The sequence below is a fragment of the Nannobrachium achirus genome (assembly GCF_963921795.1).
Source record: "Nannobrachium achirus genome assembly, chromosome: 16".
Taxonomy (NCBI): domain Eukaryota; kingdom Metazoa; phylum Chordata; class Actinopteri; order Myctophiformes; family Myctophidae; genus Nannobrachium; species Nannobrachium achirus.
In genome coordinates, this window is record NC_137823.1 from 41696957 (window position 1) to 41716619 (window position 19663).

The 19663-nt window shown below is 41.6% G+C and overlaps 2 protein-coding genes across 2 annotated transcripts; both read left to right on the forward strand.

Annotated features, from left to right (window-relative positions):
* Positions 1–988: 988 nt before the first annotated feature.
* Positions 989–12446, forward strand: LOC308301044 (uncharacterized protein; the record flags this gene model as incomplete). The annotated part of the gene is made up of 15 exons (XM_080744942.1): positions 989–1411; positions 2179–2327; positions 3122–3264; positions 4463–4617; positions 5011–5146; positions 5580–5687; positions 6379–6533; positions 8519–8655; positions 8924–9197; positions 9622–9770; positions 9881–10023; positions 10499–10653; positions 11286–11421; positions 11778–11885; positions 12277–12446. The coding sequence occupies 15 exons, from the start codon at positions 989–991 to the stop codon at positions 12444–12446; spliced, it is 2541 nt and encodes an 846-aa protein (XP_080601068.1).
* Positions 12447–15137: 2691 nt separating this feature from the next.
* Positions 15138–18899, forward strand: LOC308301045 (peptidase M20 domain-containing protein 2-like; the record flags this gene model as incomplete). Its single annotated transcript, XM_080744943.1, has 8 exons — positions 15138–15283; positions 15513–15783; positions 16327–16475; positions 16576–16718; positions 17086–17240; positions 17928–18063; positions 18407–18514; positions 18730–18899. 8 exons carry the CDS (start codon positions 15138–15140, stop codon positions 18897–18899), a joined length of 1278 nt encoding a protein of 425 aa, XP_080601069.1.
* Positions 18900–19663: the final 764 nt, after the last annotated feature.

Genomic DNA, 19663 nt, shown 5'->3' on the forward strand with positions numbered 1-19663 from the left:
ATACAGGTGTGTAACTCTGAGAGTGTACAAATGGAAGCAAATGGACCTGCAAGGATCAATTTGCTTCCATTTGTTGATTCCATTTGTACAGAGTTTATGGGGGTCCCTGAAATTAAAGAACCACTGTACAATAAATCAAACAGAGCCTTAATTAGTATCATCAGTAAGTAACACCTGTGAAGGAAGTTGAAAGACACCCGGAAGTAGACCAATTAGCCCAAAATAAGCGACTACTGTAGGTGGTCCGTCGCACAACTGAAAATTGTTGTGCCAGTGACCCCCATAAGATTTGTGTTGTAAAATGTGTGCGTTCACTGCATGAGCTCGTATCGTGTATTTTCAAATTGCTGATGTAGCCTACTGTGTTGAGCTGTGAAATGAGCCCAAATAAGTAACTTTAGAAACAAGCTACCCAGCAACAATATTCACAACCGACTTTACAGAAAATAACACCAAAGTCGCTTATTAAAGCTGACTTGGCAACACTGATGATGTAACATATTTGTCTCTCCAGGTCAACCTGCCTGCCCTTGCCAATGCTTAATTATTAAAAACTAATAAATCAGTTGTAATATCCCTTTCTCTCTCAATTTTTTATGGCACATAATGCATAATGTAGACCTATATTTCTTTAGGCCTAAGTGTTTGCTTTGCAAATCAACCTTGTGCAAATAGAATCTCTCCCTCACCTCACCTCTCCTCTCCTCCCCTGCCCCCCCTCCCCTCCTCCCTCCAGTCCTCCCTCCTCCTGTCCTCTCTCTACCTCTAATGATCCCGGGGCAGAAGCACTAAAAGGATCATAGTCATAGATCATACTACTACGTTCAGTCAGTTGATTCGGTCAGTCACCTTGCTTATTACTGGTCTGGTGGTCAGCATACTGGAATAGATAGCGTCAGCTGAACTGAAAGCATTTTAACTTCACATGCTTCGCACTTGGATTATGATCGGCGAATTACATTAAAACAGAACCCCTAAATCAACAACAATGGCACTGCAGACAGATGCAGTGCTTCTGCTGGACCTGAAACAGAGAGTTGGCAGCTGTATTGACGAAGCCAAAGCGAAGCTCCACAGCCTCAGCAGGGACATCTGGCTGTGTCCGGAGCTGGCCTACCAAGAGCGGCAGGCTCACGACAGGTTGGTCGCTCTGTTCTCCCAGGAAGAACAAGGATGGAAAGTTGAGAGCCACTTTAAACTGGAAACTGCGTTCCGTGCCACCTGGGGACCGGCCGGTGGTTGCGCGCAGCAAGGCGACGTGGTCAACATCGGTTTCTTGTGTGAGTACGATGCGTTGCCCGGCATTGGACACGCATGTGGTCATAACCTGATAGCGGAGGTGGGAGCCGCCGCGGCGCTGGGATTGAAAGCTCTGGTGGAGCGCACACCCGACTTCCCTGCTCGTGTCCAGGTATAATACAAGTATTCAATGTCAATTTAACTCCCAGTCCCGAGTCTGAGAGAGTACATGGAACCAAATGGACCTGTAAGAAAAGGAACCTGAGAACCAAGTGTAATTGGTCCAATGATTTGTGGACGGACTTGTGTCTTAAACTTTCGGGGTGCAGTGTGATATCTTGTGGCTAAATGTTTCATATCACCTTTAAACTAGACTGCACTCTGTCAAGGTGCGAACTTGCGTCTAGTGCACTCGTAGCCAAATATTGCCTACTTGTGCGCCAGCAGAGCGCGAAAGTAGGGTGATTGGTGCTGTCTGTATGTGGCACCAATTAGCCATTAAGGGACCATCCCTCATTGCATCCCTCATTGGCTAATTGGTGCCACTGCCAACGCTGCTCCCTCATTGAGTAAGTTCAATGGCCCTGCTCCCTCATTGACTAATTTTGCCAAAGCTACTCCCTCATTGGCAAATTGGTGCCGCATATACAGACAGCAACGATCACCCTACTTGCCCGCTGTGCTGGTGCAAGTAATGAACAATAATGCAAGTGGTTCATTCAACATTTGTCAATGTTTATTAATTAGAAAATAACAGATCTTCAATGCGAGCTCTTTGAATATCCACAGTATAAAATGGGGCTAAAGTGGTAACTCAGTTTACTGGGGAGTGGGGACCCCCTCAAGGATCCCTGGGTGTCTTCGGGACCCCACTTTGAGAACCACTGCTCTAATGTATGTCTTTGCTGTAATAATTTCCTCGTGATTGTCTCCCAACAGTTGACTGTGTTGGGCACCCCTGCCGAGGAGGATGGCGGAGGTAAAATCGACATGATAAGGGAAGATGCTTTTGAGGGCCTGGATGTCGTATTCATGGCCCATCCCTCACAGGAGGATGCCACTTACCTGCCGTGTGTGGCTGAACATGAGTATGTTTTAATTTTAGTCCTTGTGCATAATAGATACCTATTTCCTCCCACAAGGGAAATTCAGTATTTTCAGCCCAACCCAGCTGATTCGCTGCCCCCAAGTAGCTTGTGAGCAATTAGGGGTTAAGAGTCTTGCTCAGGGACACACATCGACATTGCTACCCTGGCTGCCCTGGAATCGAGTCTGAGTTAACCAGGGGCTCTGGTTCCCCAGGCGGGCTCCCTAACCATTCAGCTATGCCGCCCCAATGATGCATGCACTGTACAGTAGTTGTGTAACTTGTGTACTTACCGCATCATGATGTGCTATTTCTGACGAGGGCATTGGCAAGGGTTATAACTTATAGCATGTATGTGGTGTCTGCAGTCTGGGGGTTCCTAGATACACCATTCCCAGAATAAGAAGTGTGCTAAAGGATTTATTACAATACAAATAATAAGTTGTTGTTTACAAAGTGTTTTAAGAGAGACAATCAAATCAAAATCCTACAATCGATTAAATTAAGTAAAATTATCCTGTGGTGCAAAATCATGGTAAATGGCATGAATCCTAGTCAATATAACGTGAATAAGTCACATACTGTACAGTAAGTAGAGTGCAACAAATAAAACAACGATTTTAAATGTATACTTGGAGAGAGTGTTGAGCGATGTTTACCACTGTGGTGGTGTTTATACAGAGTCGGTATGCCTTACAATATCACCTCTCACGGACACACATTCTTTCAAGGAACTCCCAGAATAGACCCTGGCAGCACAGTGTGTAACCCTATAGTCTCTGCTTTCATGTCCAGTGTTGTTATAAGGTACCACGGCAAGGCCTCGCACGCCGCTGCCTACCCCTGGGCCGGGGTCAACGCACTGGACGCCGCAGTGCTCTGCTACAACAACCTGTCTGTTCTCAGACAGCAGATCAAACCAAACTGGAGGATCCACGGTGAGGAACAGGATTAAGTGTGTCTTTATATAATGTCTTTAAACTAATTGAAACTTAAGCTATAATGACAGGGTTATAGGGATAGTTCAACCCCAAAATAAGTCCTACATCTCATTAGTCCTACTTTGGTTAGGGTTAGGTTTTAGGGTTAGGTTTAGGCATAGTTTTACTGAGGTTTGGGTTAGGTTTAGGCATAGTTTTACTGAGGTTAGGGTTAGGTTTAAGTTTAGGCATACATAGTATTTTTCACCAGGTTAACATTCACCAGATTCGGACTAATGGGATGTAGGAACAGTAGGAACAAAGTATGGGATAAAGCGGAAGTGAAGCCTCCTCCCCACTTCCGTTTTGTTTTTAACATTGCGCACATTTATCCTAATATAAATAAAACTCATCTAAGCATATTTAGTTTGCTACTTAGAAGAAATTACATTTTAAAATATATTTCCGTGAATGGAAATGCCAGCTTGCATTACTCGGATTTCTCGATCTGTAGTTCCAGACAATATAGAATTCGGAGATTGTGGAATAGTTGTCTGGCTATGCAAGACTACCCCCAAAATGAATGTCGCATTCCTAAGCCAATAATTTGAGGAGACTCTTTGTGTCTCCATAGGGAACAAAGTAGGCTCTTTGTGTCTCCATAGGGAACCACTGCTGGTCATCAAAGCATTGGCTTAGGAATGCGACAAAAATAAAATAAAAATAAAAATCACACCCAATGTGAAGTGAGCGGTGGTCGTGCTTGCATAACGTCTTCAGATTTGAGTCTAGGACGTACAGGCTATGCTACACACACACGTTTTGCTATGGCAAAACGCTGAGGAAAAAGGCTACAGACATACGACATATGACATCACTAGACAAACATGATGCTACTGTACGTACACACATTTTGCTATGGCAAAACGCTGAGGAAAAAGGCTACAGACACACGCACAGCCACGTATAGGAGCGGTTTACCACCGCTCAAAAAAATCCATGAATTCAAGTCTCCATGGGGTGATTAATCAATAGAAAAAAGTTATTTTTGGGGTGGACTATCCCTTTAACACAAGTCTTATGGGGTTCCCTGGCACAAAATACCAGCTAAATACGCATTCATTTGGGGGTTCTTGGCATGAATAGGTTTGAGAACAAAACTGCATTACGAGATGATACATTGTAGTAATGTTTGTCCTCTTTTTGGTCTTGTTAGGGATTATAAAGCATGGAGGAGTGAGGCCCAACATCATCCCTGCGTACACTGAGCTGGAGTATTATCTACGAACCCCCTCACGCAGTGAACTCCCCATCATCAAAGCCAAAGCCGAGATGTGCTTTAGATCTGCTGCCATGGCAACTGGATGTGAAGTAAGATGTAAAAGTAAAATGACTAAAACATGTTCTTAGTAGAGCCAGCGCTGCATCAAACTAGGAGACAACTTCTCCTTAAAGTTTTCCAGTGCCCTGCACATTGTCACAGTAACTTTTGGGATAAGGATCAATTTTATATTCTTACAATAAATATTAAATGGGGTTTCATCAAGTCAGTGTCTCTCAAACCTCTTCATATCAAGGACCACCTCCTAAAGAAAAGATGTGATTGTAAAAAAGCTCACAGTGCGGCACGAAATATGAAATATGGATGAAGTGGTTAAAATGAGATTGTGACGCTAATATTAATACATTTTGCTGGGGACCTCGGATGAATTATAAGACACAACACAAAATTAGGATGTCAACTCTAAATAATGTGTTCGCCAGGTTGAAATCGAGTTTTCACGAAATATGTTCGACAACATCTTGCGGATTGCCACGCTGGAGGAGCTGTATGAGAAAAATGGCAGGACTTTGGGCATGGACTTCACCACAGATGAAGACGTGCTCACCAATGGTTCTGGTAAGAGGACATTCTCAGTTGTGTGGTTTGTTTGTAAAACACATGTTCCCTTCAACGTCTTGTGGACATAGAAACATGCTATATGAATTTGTTGACAATATTTTGTAATATGTTCCAATACATGCAATCCTATAGATTACCTTCTTAGCTTAACCACGTATACCCTATATACTTTGTCCCCCATGCATATATCCTTGACAGATGGTGTTGTGAGCTTGTAGATCTATTTTTGTCAAATGTGTGCCTGTTTTCTTTGAATGTTCATCAATAGGCTCTGTACATAACCGTAGTCCCGGGTTTCCAGAAGGTGGCATTCCTGTTTGCTTATTACCTCAATAACAAACCTGCTGTTGTAATCCAACGTACTTAAAAAGACCCACTGTGAATAAAACCGTGTTTGTAAAGGGAATGCTATTACCTTTGATTTCCACAGGATCAACAGACTTTGGCAACGTGACTTTTGTAGCTCCTGGAATTCACCCCTACTTCTACATTGGCTCTAATGCTCTGAACCACACTGAAGAATACACTGTAGCTGCTGGTATGTAACACATGCAGCCTCCTTTATAAATAGGTACAGTAGTAATACAGTGGATATGCGATAACATTAATATTGCGATGATAATATGGCTTACGATAGGTAAACAAATATTCAAGTGTAAGTTTGAATGTCTTTCTGCCTTAGGTAAGGTTTGCTGCTAACATTAGAGCCTACTGTATGCTAAAAAAAAATATGTCCATTCCAACAACATGGTTGTACTGAAAACATTGACCCTGGCTACAGATGCTATTGACCAAGAATATTTTAAGCAGTTTCTCACTGCTCCCCTTTAAAACTTCACTTTATACCTGGAGTACCATTTATTGTAGTACACATCTCTGCTATTCATTTCTGTTACTGAACAGTAGTGAATTGTGATTCTAAAAAGTGGATCCTTGAGGGGGTTCCAGGGGGTCCCCAGCTAAATAATTTATAATTGGGATGGGAACCAAATGGACTTTAACAGATCTGTAACTCTGGGAGACTGTACAAATTGAACCAGTTCCATTAGCGAGGGCCCGTATATGCAGATAATGGTGGAAAAAAGCTAGAAATGTACCTATAATGTTTTACTATACAGTTATCATTATCATATGACTGTGTGTGTGTGTGTGTGTGTGTGTGTGTGTGTGTGTGTGTGTGTGTGTGTGTGTGTGTGTGTGTGTGTGTGCGCGTGTGCGTCTTCCTGCAGGTGATGACAAAGCTCAGTTTTACACCCTGCGGGCGGCCAAGGCTCTGGCCATGACAGCTGTGGATGTGTTGCTGTGTCCAGAGCTCCTGCAGAAGGTCAAGGAGGAGTTTATGGAGGGCAAACTGAAGGAGGACAAGATCCTTAAGGGAGGACAGGCAGAAGACACTTCCAAATCTACTGAGGCTGGAGCGCGTTGATTGTTGGAATGGTCGCCTAAGAACTCTCTCTCTCTCACACACACACACACACACACACACACACACACACACTTCTGTGCCACCTGGTCAGTGACTATCTCTTAGTTTTATGTTTATCTAAATTGATGAGAATTCAACAGGACTCGAACTACCACTCTCCTTAACGAGAAAAGAAGGTAAACAAGTGTCGGATTTGTCTGAGTTTTTAACCACTCGAGAACGACTACAAAGCTCACAACGCATCGTGTGGCTGAGCCACCAGGCGTCTCCGGAGGGGTTGAATTTAATCGAAAGTAAAGAAATATATATATACTTATTTTAACATGATAGTGACCAGAGATGATAGTTGCCATTCTGCATCACAAACCTCACCTTACAGTGAAGGAAGCCACCTGCCATTGTCCAAAACAGAGGACAAATGTTTCACTTTAGGGCTCCTGTTTGAAATGTATTTTTCACCAACAAATGTTGCATGAGACAATCCATTAAAAAAAGCTTTATTTTATTATGTGAACTTTTTATTAAAATTGCTTTAATCCTGGTCTCATTACATGAAAGATATGCAGTTATACACGGAGGAGATGAATAAACTAATTTGGTTTTAATAGTGGGGTAATCTTATCTAGTGTTTAATTTGGGCATAAGTATACAAAAGATTAGGTTAACGGCTCCCACAAAACTTTGAAAAGTGATGACTCGTTACTAAACCATAGCTTTGTGGGGCTGTTTTTAGCCCAAGGAATGTTTTTCATGCAAAACAAATGCTTGCAATGGGTTCAGAATCATTAAAAAAAAACTAGTTTGACCCCTCACTAGTCTCGCGTAGCCAGACAACTATTCCACAATCTCTGAATGCTATATAGAGTCTGGAAGAGCAGCTCCCGAACGGCGAGTATCGGAAGTAGCCACTGCTGCACTGAACTGTAGTCCCATTGGAAACATAACAGAAACACAATAGCTCAGACAAAGTCATTCGAGCTGCCTATTATTGTTATGAGTGTATAGTTTATGAAACGTTTGAAAACATCATGAAGGTGACACCAATAACACCAGAGAAAGACAAAATAAAGCCCCCAGAAATGTTGAAAGGAGACATAACGCTTCCAGTAGGACATGTTATTGCTACTGCACTAAGGGAGCGGTTGCGTCACATCCGCTTTATCTCGCACTCACCGTTTCTATTTCCGTCTGCCAGACTGTATGCCGGGAGCATTTGACCAAATCGCGGAGGCAACAGTCTGGCCACGCGAGACTAACCCCTCACATGCTACTTAAAGCAGATTTTTGGTGGTATTTCTTTCCTTTATAAATAGTATAGTGCATACTAAGTGAAAGGGCCCCAAACTTTTACCCCTATAAAAGAAATTGCTCAATACTGACAGGCGGTCAGCAGGTGGATTCATGACTGTATGTGTATAGCCTAAACAATATTTTGGGCCAAGAAAGAAAACTATACCAAATTTCATACCCAACCTCAGGGGCAGCCGGACTAACAGTTATTACTGTATCTCCATCCACATCATCTGTTTACTGAAACAAAACGGAACAACTTGAATGAAAATGCTGAAATTGCCTCAAGCTTCTTGAATATATTAGGAACATCACAAAATTCCCTCCATTTTAAAGGTGTTCCATCCAAGTCCAACTCTGGTCCAAGTCAACAGTTTTCACATTAGGTTTATGAAAAGCAATTTACAAAGCGTCCACTAGTCGGCGCCAAAACACTACAAACTGCTAACCCAAGTGAACAACAATAATGTCACATGACCATGTGCTTACATTATGGTATATTATGCACATAGACAGTGGTTTACCTTTCTACAAGCTAAGTATTACGAGGTTAATGCAGATTAAATTCGGGCAAGCCTGGAAGACTATTCATTATAGAGGCATATAGTGTTTGATTTAATCAAACCAGTATTTTTGAACAAACTATGGCACAGCAAAAGCAGTCAGTGCAAGATCTAAAGCAGAAAGCTTGCAGCTTTATCGATGAAGCCAAAGAGAAGCTGCACAGCCTCAGTAAGGACATATGGAGCTGTCCAGAGTTGGCCTATGAAGAAAAGAAGGCACACGGCAGGTTAGCAGTAGTGGAAAAAAGTAACTAAGTATATTTACTCAAGTATTAGTACTTGAGTTCGATGTTGTGGTATTTTTACTAGTACTTTTACTTTTGCTACTTTTAAGAATATTTTGATAACAATACCTTTTCCAATAAATTGTAAATTTCTTTTTCTCAATTAATTGTAGAATTCTGGACTTTTACTTGTAACGGAGTACTTCTGCATTGCAGTATCGATACTTTTACACAAGTAAAATATGCGAGTACTTTTCCGCCACCACTGCAGGTTGGTGAGGTTCTTCGCCGAGGAGGAGACCGGGTGGAAGGTGGACAGTCACTACAAACTGGACACGGCTTTCCGTGCAACGTGGGGACTCCCCGGGTGCACAGCGGATGATGATGATGTGATTAATGTTGGATTTCTGTGCGAGTACGACGCGCTGCCTGACATCGGTCACGCATGTGGTCATAACCTGATTGCAGAGGTTGGGGCCGCCGCGGCGCTGGGCTTAAAGGCTCTGCTGGAGGAGCACACGCACGACTTCCCTACACGCGTCCAGGTAAGAGATCGATATAGAGATCGATATACAAATGCTCAAATATTTCATTCTAATGTTAATCCAAACCTCAAAGGGGTATTTCACTATTTAAAAAAAAAGAAAGAAAAAAAAGAACGTATTTAAATTGCTTGATTCAATATTTGAATATATATATTGATTTGATCAGTCATACTGTACATTCTATATAAGTCCATTCAAATTCAATCTCCATTTAACCATGTTAAACTCTTTGAAAACACATCCCTAACCTTCCAATGTGTGAGGATGCAGTGTTTTTGTATTATTGTTATTAAGTTAAATATTTATTTATTTCAATTAGGCTACTTTTTAATATATTGTATTAAATATATTGTTTGAAAATAATAATGACAATAATTTATAAATAATAAATGTTCAGTCACGATCATGTAAATTGTCTCCACAGGTGACCGTGTTGGGGACTCCGGCTGAGGAGGATGGAGGTGGTAAAATAGACCTGATCAGGGAAGGTGCATTTAAGGGCATGGATGTAGTGTTCATGACCCATCCCTTACAGGATGATGCCCCCTACCTGCCAGACGTAGCCGAACATGAGTATGTTTATCATTTCTCATGTAAGTTCAACCTCCCCTGGTTACAAGGACCTGTAGCCAGAGTAATATTGTGTGACTCTGACATGTGGCTTGTTGTGTCTTCATGTCCAGTGTTGTTATAAGGTACCACGGCAAGGCATCACATGCCTCTGCCTACCCCTGGGAGGGGATCAACGCGCTGGACGCCGCAGTGCTCTGCTACAACAACCTGTCTGTTCTCAGACAGCAGATCAAACCAAACTGGAGGATTCACGGTGAGAAACAGATCACAATTGCAATATTAGGCATTTAGCAGATCGACACTCTTATCTAGAGCAACTAACCTTAAATCACTGGCTGTTTGCAAGAGAATATAAGACACCTTGTCAAGAGTTTAGTAATTTCTCTGCTTATGATGGTAGAACATTGTAGGTTTAAATACAAGATACAACAGAGGTTGCCATTGACATTATAGGCAAACATTTTCAGAAATGGCAGATCTGCAAACGTACATTGATTGATTGAAGAGTTTATTAGCAGTTTGGAATATAAAAAAGTACAGTTTCATGACAGCACAAATCACTGGTACAAGGTCAACTAAAAGGAGATCCTAGTAAGCTTTACGACTTATTTACACAGGAACTGTGTTACAACTGTGTTATAGTTACAACTATTCCAAAGCAGGGACGCCAGGTTGCAAGTGGTTAATGCGTGTAAAGTAATGGTTGTCCTCTTTGCGGTCTTGTTCAGGGATTATAAAGCATGGAGGAGTGAAGCCCAACATCATCCCTGCGTACACTGAGCTGGAGTATTACCTACGAACCCCCTCACGCCATGAACTCCCCATCATCAAAGCCAAAGCCGAGATGTGCTTTAGATCTGCTGCCATGGCAACTGGGTGTGAAGTAAGAAATATCACACAGGCATTTCAAAGTGAAACGAAGGACGAGACACAAGTGATGTTTGAAGCCCCAACGATAACTAGGCTATAACAGTTCTCAACCTTTTCGAGGTCGGGGCCTACTTGAAAATTTCACGGCCCACACATCTGACCACTTAAGTGGACAGATTGCTGGGCCACGCCACGTGCATTTTCATTGAATGTTTTATCAATCTATGACTTGGATCAATGGAACTTACATAGTATACTTTAAAGTTTGTATTTATCGGTGTCACAATGTAAACTCACTATTTAAATTGACATACTGTATGTTTTTCTAAATATTAATGTTATATTATCATAAAAAAGGGCTACAGGTTGAGAACCAGGGAACTATAACTTGCATATCTACGACAATGGTGAACAATATAGTTGGGATCACTCTCAGAGCGAATTGATTAACTATCAAAAATAAGAATCCAGTCGAATTTACAGAGAGGAACGTTTACAGAAGATATCGTTCGTCAGTGTGATGGCTAACATCATTAACGTTATCCAAATTCTGGTATCGTTAGAATTTATCGATTCAGATTCTTCTTATTGATTCCCCAACTTTGCAAATGTAATTAATTTAGCTGCAATTCTGTCAATCATTAGGTTGAAGTTGAGTTTGCTCGGAATGCCTTTGACAACATCTTGCGAAACACTGCCCTTGAAGATCTGTATGAGAAGAACGGCATGGCTTTGGGGATGGAGTTTACTGCAGATGAAGAAGTCCTCACCAATGCTTCAGGTGGGAATATGTCACATACCCTCTGTGTAGCCTACTTGTAGAATAAACTTGATGAATTGAGAATGCATTAGGAAAATGACACCATCATGTCAAACACCAAGAGAGTACTTGTCGCTTCAGTTTAAAAAAATCAGGGAAGAAAAAAAAAGATTGTTGGAGAAATACGCACTTGCACTCTGAAGCAGAGTATGCTTCATACGACGGTGAAATAGCAGATCTATAAGCTCACGACCTGTGCCGCGTTGTGAGTGGCCATTTTCGGTCCACAGCTGAAGTATGAATCTGCTTAATGCTGGCTTTCGATGATTGTTTTCGATGGTCAAATGGTGTGTACCCTGGTGTTCTTTGATCCACAGGTTCCACCGACTTTGGCAATGTGTCTTTTGAAGTTCCTGGAATCCACCCTTACTTCTACATTGGCTCTAAAGCTTTGAACCATACTGAGGAATACACTGTAGCTTGTGGTATGTACTGTTTAATAAAGCAGTGGTTAAACTTTTCATTTATTTCAAGGGCCCCAGTTTAATATGCATGAGGCCAAGTACCCCCATTTTGTTGATCATCCTAATCTGTTGCCTCTGTGATTTGAGAACTGGTAATCCATTCAAAATGGAACCTGAAATCACACTGTTAGCACATATGTGTCCACAAATCATGCAGATTCTACCAATATCATTTGTAAAAACAGTCTTTTGATGCTAATTTGGGAGAAGTGAAATGATTGTATTCATTCAACAGAACCCACATGCCATCAATATTGATGTAAAGCAGTACTTTGCACTATACAAAAATCATATTTTGAGAGTTTTTGCCATACAACAAGAGTGAATTGGGTGTGTGCACGTGTGTCTGCAGGTGATGACAAAGCTCAGTTTTACACCCTGCGGGCGGCCAAGGCTCTGGCCATGACAGCTGTGGATGTGCTGCTGTGTCCAGAGCTCCTGCAGAAGGTCAAGGAGGAGTTTATGGAGGGCAAACTGAAGGAGGACAAGATCCTTAAAGGAGGACAGACAGAAGACAGATAAACTCGCTTAAAGGATTTAAAGATAAAAAATAGATCTACAAGCTCACAGTGTGTCATGACTCATGGCACCACGCATTATGTGCTTGTAGATTGGCTATTTTCGCTATTTGCTGTACAACGAAATATATAGGGCTTACATGGTTAATTCAGAGCTGCAGCTACAACACTCAGGTGGTTAGTTGATCTCTGGTTGTTGTTTTTTGTATGTCCTTTGTTTTATCTTCTGCTGAAGTTTGATTTAATCCAGATCAGATGTACTGAATGCAAACCAACTGATCCAGTCCGGGTCTTCTTCCTAATTAAAATATTAAAATCACAGGAAGTTTGGGGGAAAAAGTGAAGTGTCAGGTTTTGTAATGGTACCTTGTCAGAATCCACTGTTTGCCTTAGTTTGTGAGCTAAATGTGTGAGTTAGACCTGTTTCACATAGAAGTCAAAGGGGGGAATATTTTGAGTTATACCTTTTTAAATATATCTCATTTGAAGATCAACAATATTTGGAGTTGCATCATAGCAAGTTAACTGTACAAACCTCTACCAAAGTTACATTTTTGCTTTAAGTGTATTGTTGATGGCCTTTTACCTATTGTTAAGGGAGATCTCTACGACAATCAACTTGATTTATTTTTTTACTTTCTGTTTCTCTACAATGAGAATTATTTCATGAAGAAAAATAAACAATTCATAAAGACATTCTGATGTTACTTGTTTTTTTTTTTTTTTAGAAAAGGAGGATAACCAGTAAATCTCTTTCCTTCAAGAAACACAAAATGTGTCACTAGTAGAGTCACAGGGCGTGTCACTGCTGAGGACCTGGTTAAGATATGCACTTAATTTAGGAGAGAATATTTCAACTGTTCTTGGCTAATATGACCCCAAGGAACACAGGAAATTGAAAAATAGAACCTGTGGTTATTTACTCACAAGCTCTTGTTAATACTTTCCATTGGCTCAATACAAAACTATACCGTTTTTTTGTGTGTTTGTTTGTGTGTGTGTGTGTGTGTGTGTGTCTGTGTGTGTGTTCTTATTTGTTCTCATATTTTAGTTTTTATTCTTATGTCTATATTTTTATCTATTTTTATTTCTCTTTTTAGTGTTAAAATTGATTGTTCTTCTCCTTATTGTTTTTAAATGTCTTTTTGATCTGTTAAGTGTGTTGGGCTAAACTTGTATGAAATGTGCTATATAAATATTGATTGATTGATTGATTGATTGATTGATTGATTGAAAGTAGCTTTTCTGTGTTTGTGTAACCCATGGAGGAGTGCAATGTATTGAGACAGACAGTGTTGTTAAATCTGTAGCAGCACTTCCCTAGGGGACACCACCCATTGCTGGAGCATGGTCGGTGGACCAACCTGTTCACCTCCATGAGGAATCTGCTACGCTTGTTCAACAACTCTTATGAATGTGTTGGTGTGGTGAAGTAGGTACCGGTATATGTGTAATTTTTTTTCGTATGGCACTTCTCACACGAGAGAAAGTGCTTTACATACAACGGAAATAAAGAATAAAGAAGTAAATATCTTGCGCAATATCTTGCGCATGGCCACTTCGAACCATAGGCTTTCCGCGGGCGGGCTCACTAGCCATTCAACTAACAACAAAAAAAATGTAGGACATTCCACAAATGCTTTTAAATCGTAGTGTTTTTAAGTGGTTCTTAAAAATGTCCAGAGAGGCTGCAGCTCCCAAGACCTGTGGAGGCATTCATTTTAGTTTTTGGGAGCAGTTAGGGCTTAGTATCTTACTCGGGGACAACATTTGTAAAACAAAACAAAACTGTTTTGAGATGGTGGCCATATTCGATTTGGGTTTGTCCATCAGTCGACTTTAAGTCTTAATCAGGAGTTTGGCCAGGGGTAGGCTAGGCAGTGGACATTGCTCTTGTCTTTATGTCCTCATGTATGTAATCCTGTTTTGTTCCTTGTGTTACAGTATGTCAAATGCCTATACTGTATATGTTTCGCATACTTGGCTGTTGTCGCAAGACAAATTTCAGTGTGAACTGACAATAAAGTACTATATCATATCATATATGATATATATATCATATCATATCATATATCATGGGAGTGAATAGATGTTGTGCATTATAAGTCTGAATTTGTTCATAACATATCCACAAGTTTCCAACATCCCATCGTGCATTGCGCAGAAATTGGACGGAGCTTCCGGCTCCACAGCCGAGTGTGATCTACAAGCTCACAACGGCTGCATCTGCGACGCGACGTGAGTCTGCTGTTAACCGGAAGTGTGGTGCAGTGTGGTGCAAAACATTCTCCAGTAAATTCCTGCGGAAAGAGGTGGATAGCACGATGCATAACTTTATTATTATTTGTTATGCTAAAGAAAATGAAAACTTATATAATTACTGCTGTCATTTATCTAGCGCCTCTGCTGGAACAGCCATCATCGCAGCTCCAGTTACACTGTGCATGTGCAATACCCCAGCAGCAGGCTGTGACACGCCCCCGTAAACCTTCCTCTTTTTACCTTCCTTGGCCCAGCCCAGGTCATGTTTCGCCCTACTTTCTGGGAGAGGCCAGGAATAGGGTGAATGATATGAACAGACATAGATGGTTTGCCTTTATACAAGCTAAGTATTAAGAGGTTAATGCAGGTTAAATTTGTATCTGGCAAGCCTGCGACTATTCATTAATAACAAATTCATTCATTTGAACAAACTATGGCACAGCAAAAGCATTCAGTGCAAGATCTGAAGCAGACAGCTTGCAGCTTTATCGATGAAGCAAAAGAGAAGCTGCACAGCCTCAGCAAGGACATATGGAGCTGTCCAGAGTTGGCATATGAAGAAAAGAACGCACACGACAGGTTAGCAGTGGTGGAAAAAGTAACATTTACTCAAGTACGGTAGCCTACTTGATTTTGAGGTATTTTATTTTACTGGAATATTTCCAACTTTCTGTACTTTTACTTTGTACGTAAAAATATTGTACGTTTGTTTACTCCACTACAGTTATTTGAAAACTTGAGTTACTGCATTGCTCGAGTAAACTTTTACTCGAGTAAAGAATTTGAGTAATTTTTCCCACCACTGCAGGTTGGTGAGGTTCTTCTCCGAGGAGGAGACCGGGTGGAAGGTGGACAGTCACTACAAACTGGACACGGCTTTCCGTGCAACGTGGGGACTCGCCAGATGCACGGATGATGATGATGTGATTAATGTTGGATTTCTGTGCGAGTACGACGCGCTGCCTGACATCGGTCACGCATGTGGTCATAACCTGATTGCTGAGGTGGGGGCCGCCGCGGCGCTGGGCTTAAAGGCTCTGCTGGAGGAGCACATGCACGACTTCCCTGCACGCGTCCAGGTAAAGATAGATACCGGTATACAAATCCTCAAATAGTACTTTAATGTTGATTCAAACACAAAGGAGTATTTCACTATTATATATCCACACGTTTCCAGTGTCCCATGAGCCCTTTCGTGAAATATGGGCATCACTTCCTGTTCCTCTTAGCTGTTTCATCTGACCAGAGTGAATTGAGTATGGGAGTCGTCGTAAGTGTCATAACTCTCTCTCTCTAGGGGTCTGCTGTGAACCTGTGACACCACACCTGAATCTCTGCATGGTGTTTACTTGGTGCTTTGTTAAAGCTCCTATGACACGGCCCGAAATTGTCATGTATTATACAGTAAGTCACGTGGTCTCTCTGAAAACAGTTTGAAACTGTGAAAGAAAACAAACATTTCTAAATGTACGTAGGCCTATGGGATGACTTATCATAACTGTTTACAACCAGGGCTGCTTTACTTAACCGAAAATGTACATTCAAAACCATATATTGTTGGAAAATAATAAGGATAATGAATAATAAACGTTTAGTCACGATCATGTAAATTGTCTCCACAGGTGACCGTGTTGGGGACTCCGGCTGAGGAGGATGGAGGTGGTAAAATAGACCTGATCAGGGAAGGTGCGTTTGAGGGCATGGATGTAGTGTTCATGGCCCATCCCTTACAGGATGATGCCCCCTACCTGCCAGATGTAGCCAAACATGAGTATGTTTTCTCATGCAAGTTCAACCTCCCCTGGTTACAAGGACCTGTAGCCAGAGTGATATGTGACTCTGACATTAGCTTGTTGTGTCTTCATGTCCAGTGTTGTTATAAGGTACCACGGCAAGGCTTCGCATGCCTCTGCCTACCCCTGGGAGGGGATCAACGCGCTGGACGCCGCAGTGCTCTGCTACAACAACCTGTCTGTTCTCAGACAGCAGATCAAACCAAACTGGAGGATTCACGGTGAGCAACAGATCACAATTGCAATGTTAGGCATTTAGCAGATCGACACTCTTATCTAGAGCAACCTACAATGGTAGAACATTGTAGGTGTAAATACAAGGTACAAAACCATTGTATAGAACGATTGTTATTGTGTCGGAGGGAAAATCATATGAAATTCCATGCAAAAATCAGACCATTTTGCCACATTCAACATGGTGTCCCTAGTATTTTGGTCATGACATTATAGGCAAACATTTTCATATATTTTCAGAAATGGCAGATCTACAAGCTTACAACCATCCCAAAGCAGGGATGCCAGGTTGAAAGTGGTTAATGCGTGAAAAGTAATGGTTGTAATGGTAAACCTCTTTGTGGTCTTGTTCAGGGATTATAAAGCATGGAGGAGTGAAGCCCAACATCATCCCTGCGTACACTGAGCTGGAGTATTATCTACGAACCCCCTCACGCCATGAACTCCCCATCATCAAAGCCAAAGCCGAGATGTGCTTTAGATCTGCTGCCATGGCAACTGGATGCGAAGTAAGAAATATCACGCAGCCATTTCAAAGTGAAACCAGGGACGAGACACAAATGATCTTCGAAGCCCCAACGATAACTAGGCTATAACAGTGGTTGTGGTTCTCAACATTTTCAGGATCAGGGCCTTGCAGTCCACACATCTGACCACGTGTTAAGTGGACAGATTGCTGGGCCACGCCGTGTAGATTTTCAGAGCATGTTTATTTTAATGATCAATCAAATGACTTGGATCAATAGAACTTATGTACAGTAGTACACTTAAGTTTGTATTTACGGTGTCACAATGTAAACTATTTTTTTTTTAAATTGACATATGTTTTTCGAAATATTAATGTTAGATTATCATACAAATCTTTATGCTTTGCCAATCTTTTGAGGTTCTACTTGCAATATCCTGACGGCCCACCAGTGGGCCCGACCCACAGGTTGTGAACCAAGGAACTATAACTTACATAATATGGATGGTAGTGGTGAGCAATATCGTTGGGATCACTTTCAGAGCAAATTGATGAACTATCAAAACAGAAATCCAGTCGAATTTACAGAGGAACATTTACAGAATGTATCATCGTTATCCAAAGAGTGACCTGTTGGTATCGTTATAGGATTTATCGATTCCAATTATTCTTATTGATTCCCAAACTTGGCAAATGTAATTGATTTAGCTGCAATTCTGTCATTCATTAGGTTGAAATTGAGTTTGCTCGGAATGCCTTTGACAACATCTTGCGAAACACTACCCTTGAAGATCTGTATGAGAAGAACGGCATGGCTTTGGGGATGGAGTTTACTGCAGATGAAGAAGTCCTCACCAATGCTTCAGGTGGGAGTACATCACATACCCTGTGTGTAGCCTACTTGTAGAATAAACTTGAAACAGAGATGAAGTCAGAAGGCATTAGGAAAATGACACCATCATGTCAAACACCAAGAGGGTACTCGGTTTATGTAAGAAAAAATATACAGTATAGATTGTTAGAGAAATATACACATTGCACTCTAAAGCAGACCGTAGAGTAAAGACCATAAATAGCAGATCTATAAGCTCACGACTCGTACCTGTGCCGCGTTGTGAGCGAACATTTTCAGTCCACAGCAGAAGTATAATGCAGGTAATGTGATTGTTCTTGATGGTCAAATATACCCTGGTGTTCTTTGATCCACAGGTTCCACCGACTTTGGCAATGTGTCTTTTGAAGTTCCTGGAATCCACCCTCTCTTCTACATTGGCTCTAAAGCTCTGAACCATACTGAGGAATACACCGTAGCTTGTGGTATGTACTGTGCAATAATAAAGCATTGTAAAAACTGATTGTATTCATACAACAAAACCTGGCCAAAATAGGCTGAAATAATTGTGTGTGTGTGTGTGTGTGTGTGTGTGTGTGTGTGTGTGTGTGTGTGTGTGTGTGTGTGTGTGTGTGTGTGTGTGTGTGTGTGTGTGTGTGTGTGTGTGCGCGTGTGCGCGCGTGTGTGTGTGTCCCTGCAGGTGATGACAAAGCTCAATTTTACACCCTGCGGGCGGCCAAGGCTCTGGTCATGACAGCTGTGGATGTGCTGCTGTGTCCAGAGCTCCTGCAGAAGGTCAATGAGGAGTTTATGGAGGGCAAACTGAAGGAGGACAAGATCCTTAAGGGAGGACAGACAGAATACAGATAAACTCGCTTACAGGATTTAAAGATAAAAATCACACCCAATGTGAAGTGAGCGGTGGTCGTGCTTGCATAAAGTCTTCAGACTAGGATTTGAGTCTAGGATGTACAGGCTATGCTACACACACACACACACGTTTTGCTATGGCAAAACGCTGAGGAAAAAGGCTACAAACATCCGACATATGACATCACTAGAAAAACATGATGCTACGTACACACATTTTACTAGGGCAAAACGCTGAGGAAAAAGGCTACAGACACATGCACAGCCACTCTTAGGAACGGTTTACCAATACATCTACAAGCTCACAGTGTGTCATGGCACCATGCATTATGGGCTTGTAGATTGTCTATTTTTGTAAACCGCTCCATAGAGTGGCTGTGCGTGTGTCTGTAGCCTTTTTCCTCAAAACGTGTGTGTGTAGCATAGCCTGTACATCCTAGACTCAAATCCTAGTCTGAAGACTAAACCGCTCCATAGAGTGGCTGTGCGTGTGTCTGTAGCCTTTTTCCTCAGCGTTTTGCCATAGCAAAACGTGTGTATGTAGCATAGCCTGTACATCCTAGACTCAAATCCTATCTGAAGACGTTATGCAAGCACGACCACCGCTCACTTCACATTGGGTGTGATTTTTACTATTTGCTGTACAACAAAGTATTATAGGGCTTACGTGGTTAATTCTGGGCTGCAGCTACAACACTTATCAGATGGTTACTGGTTAGTTGATCAGTGGATTGGATGTAATGTCACATGTGTCTACAATTAAA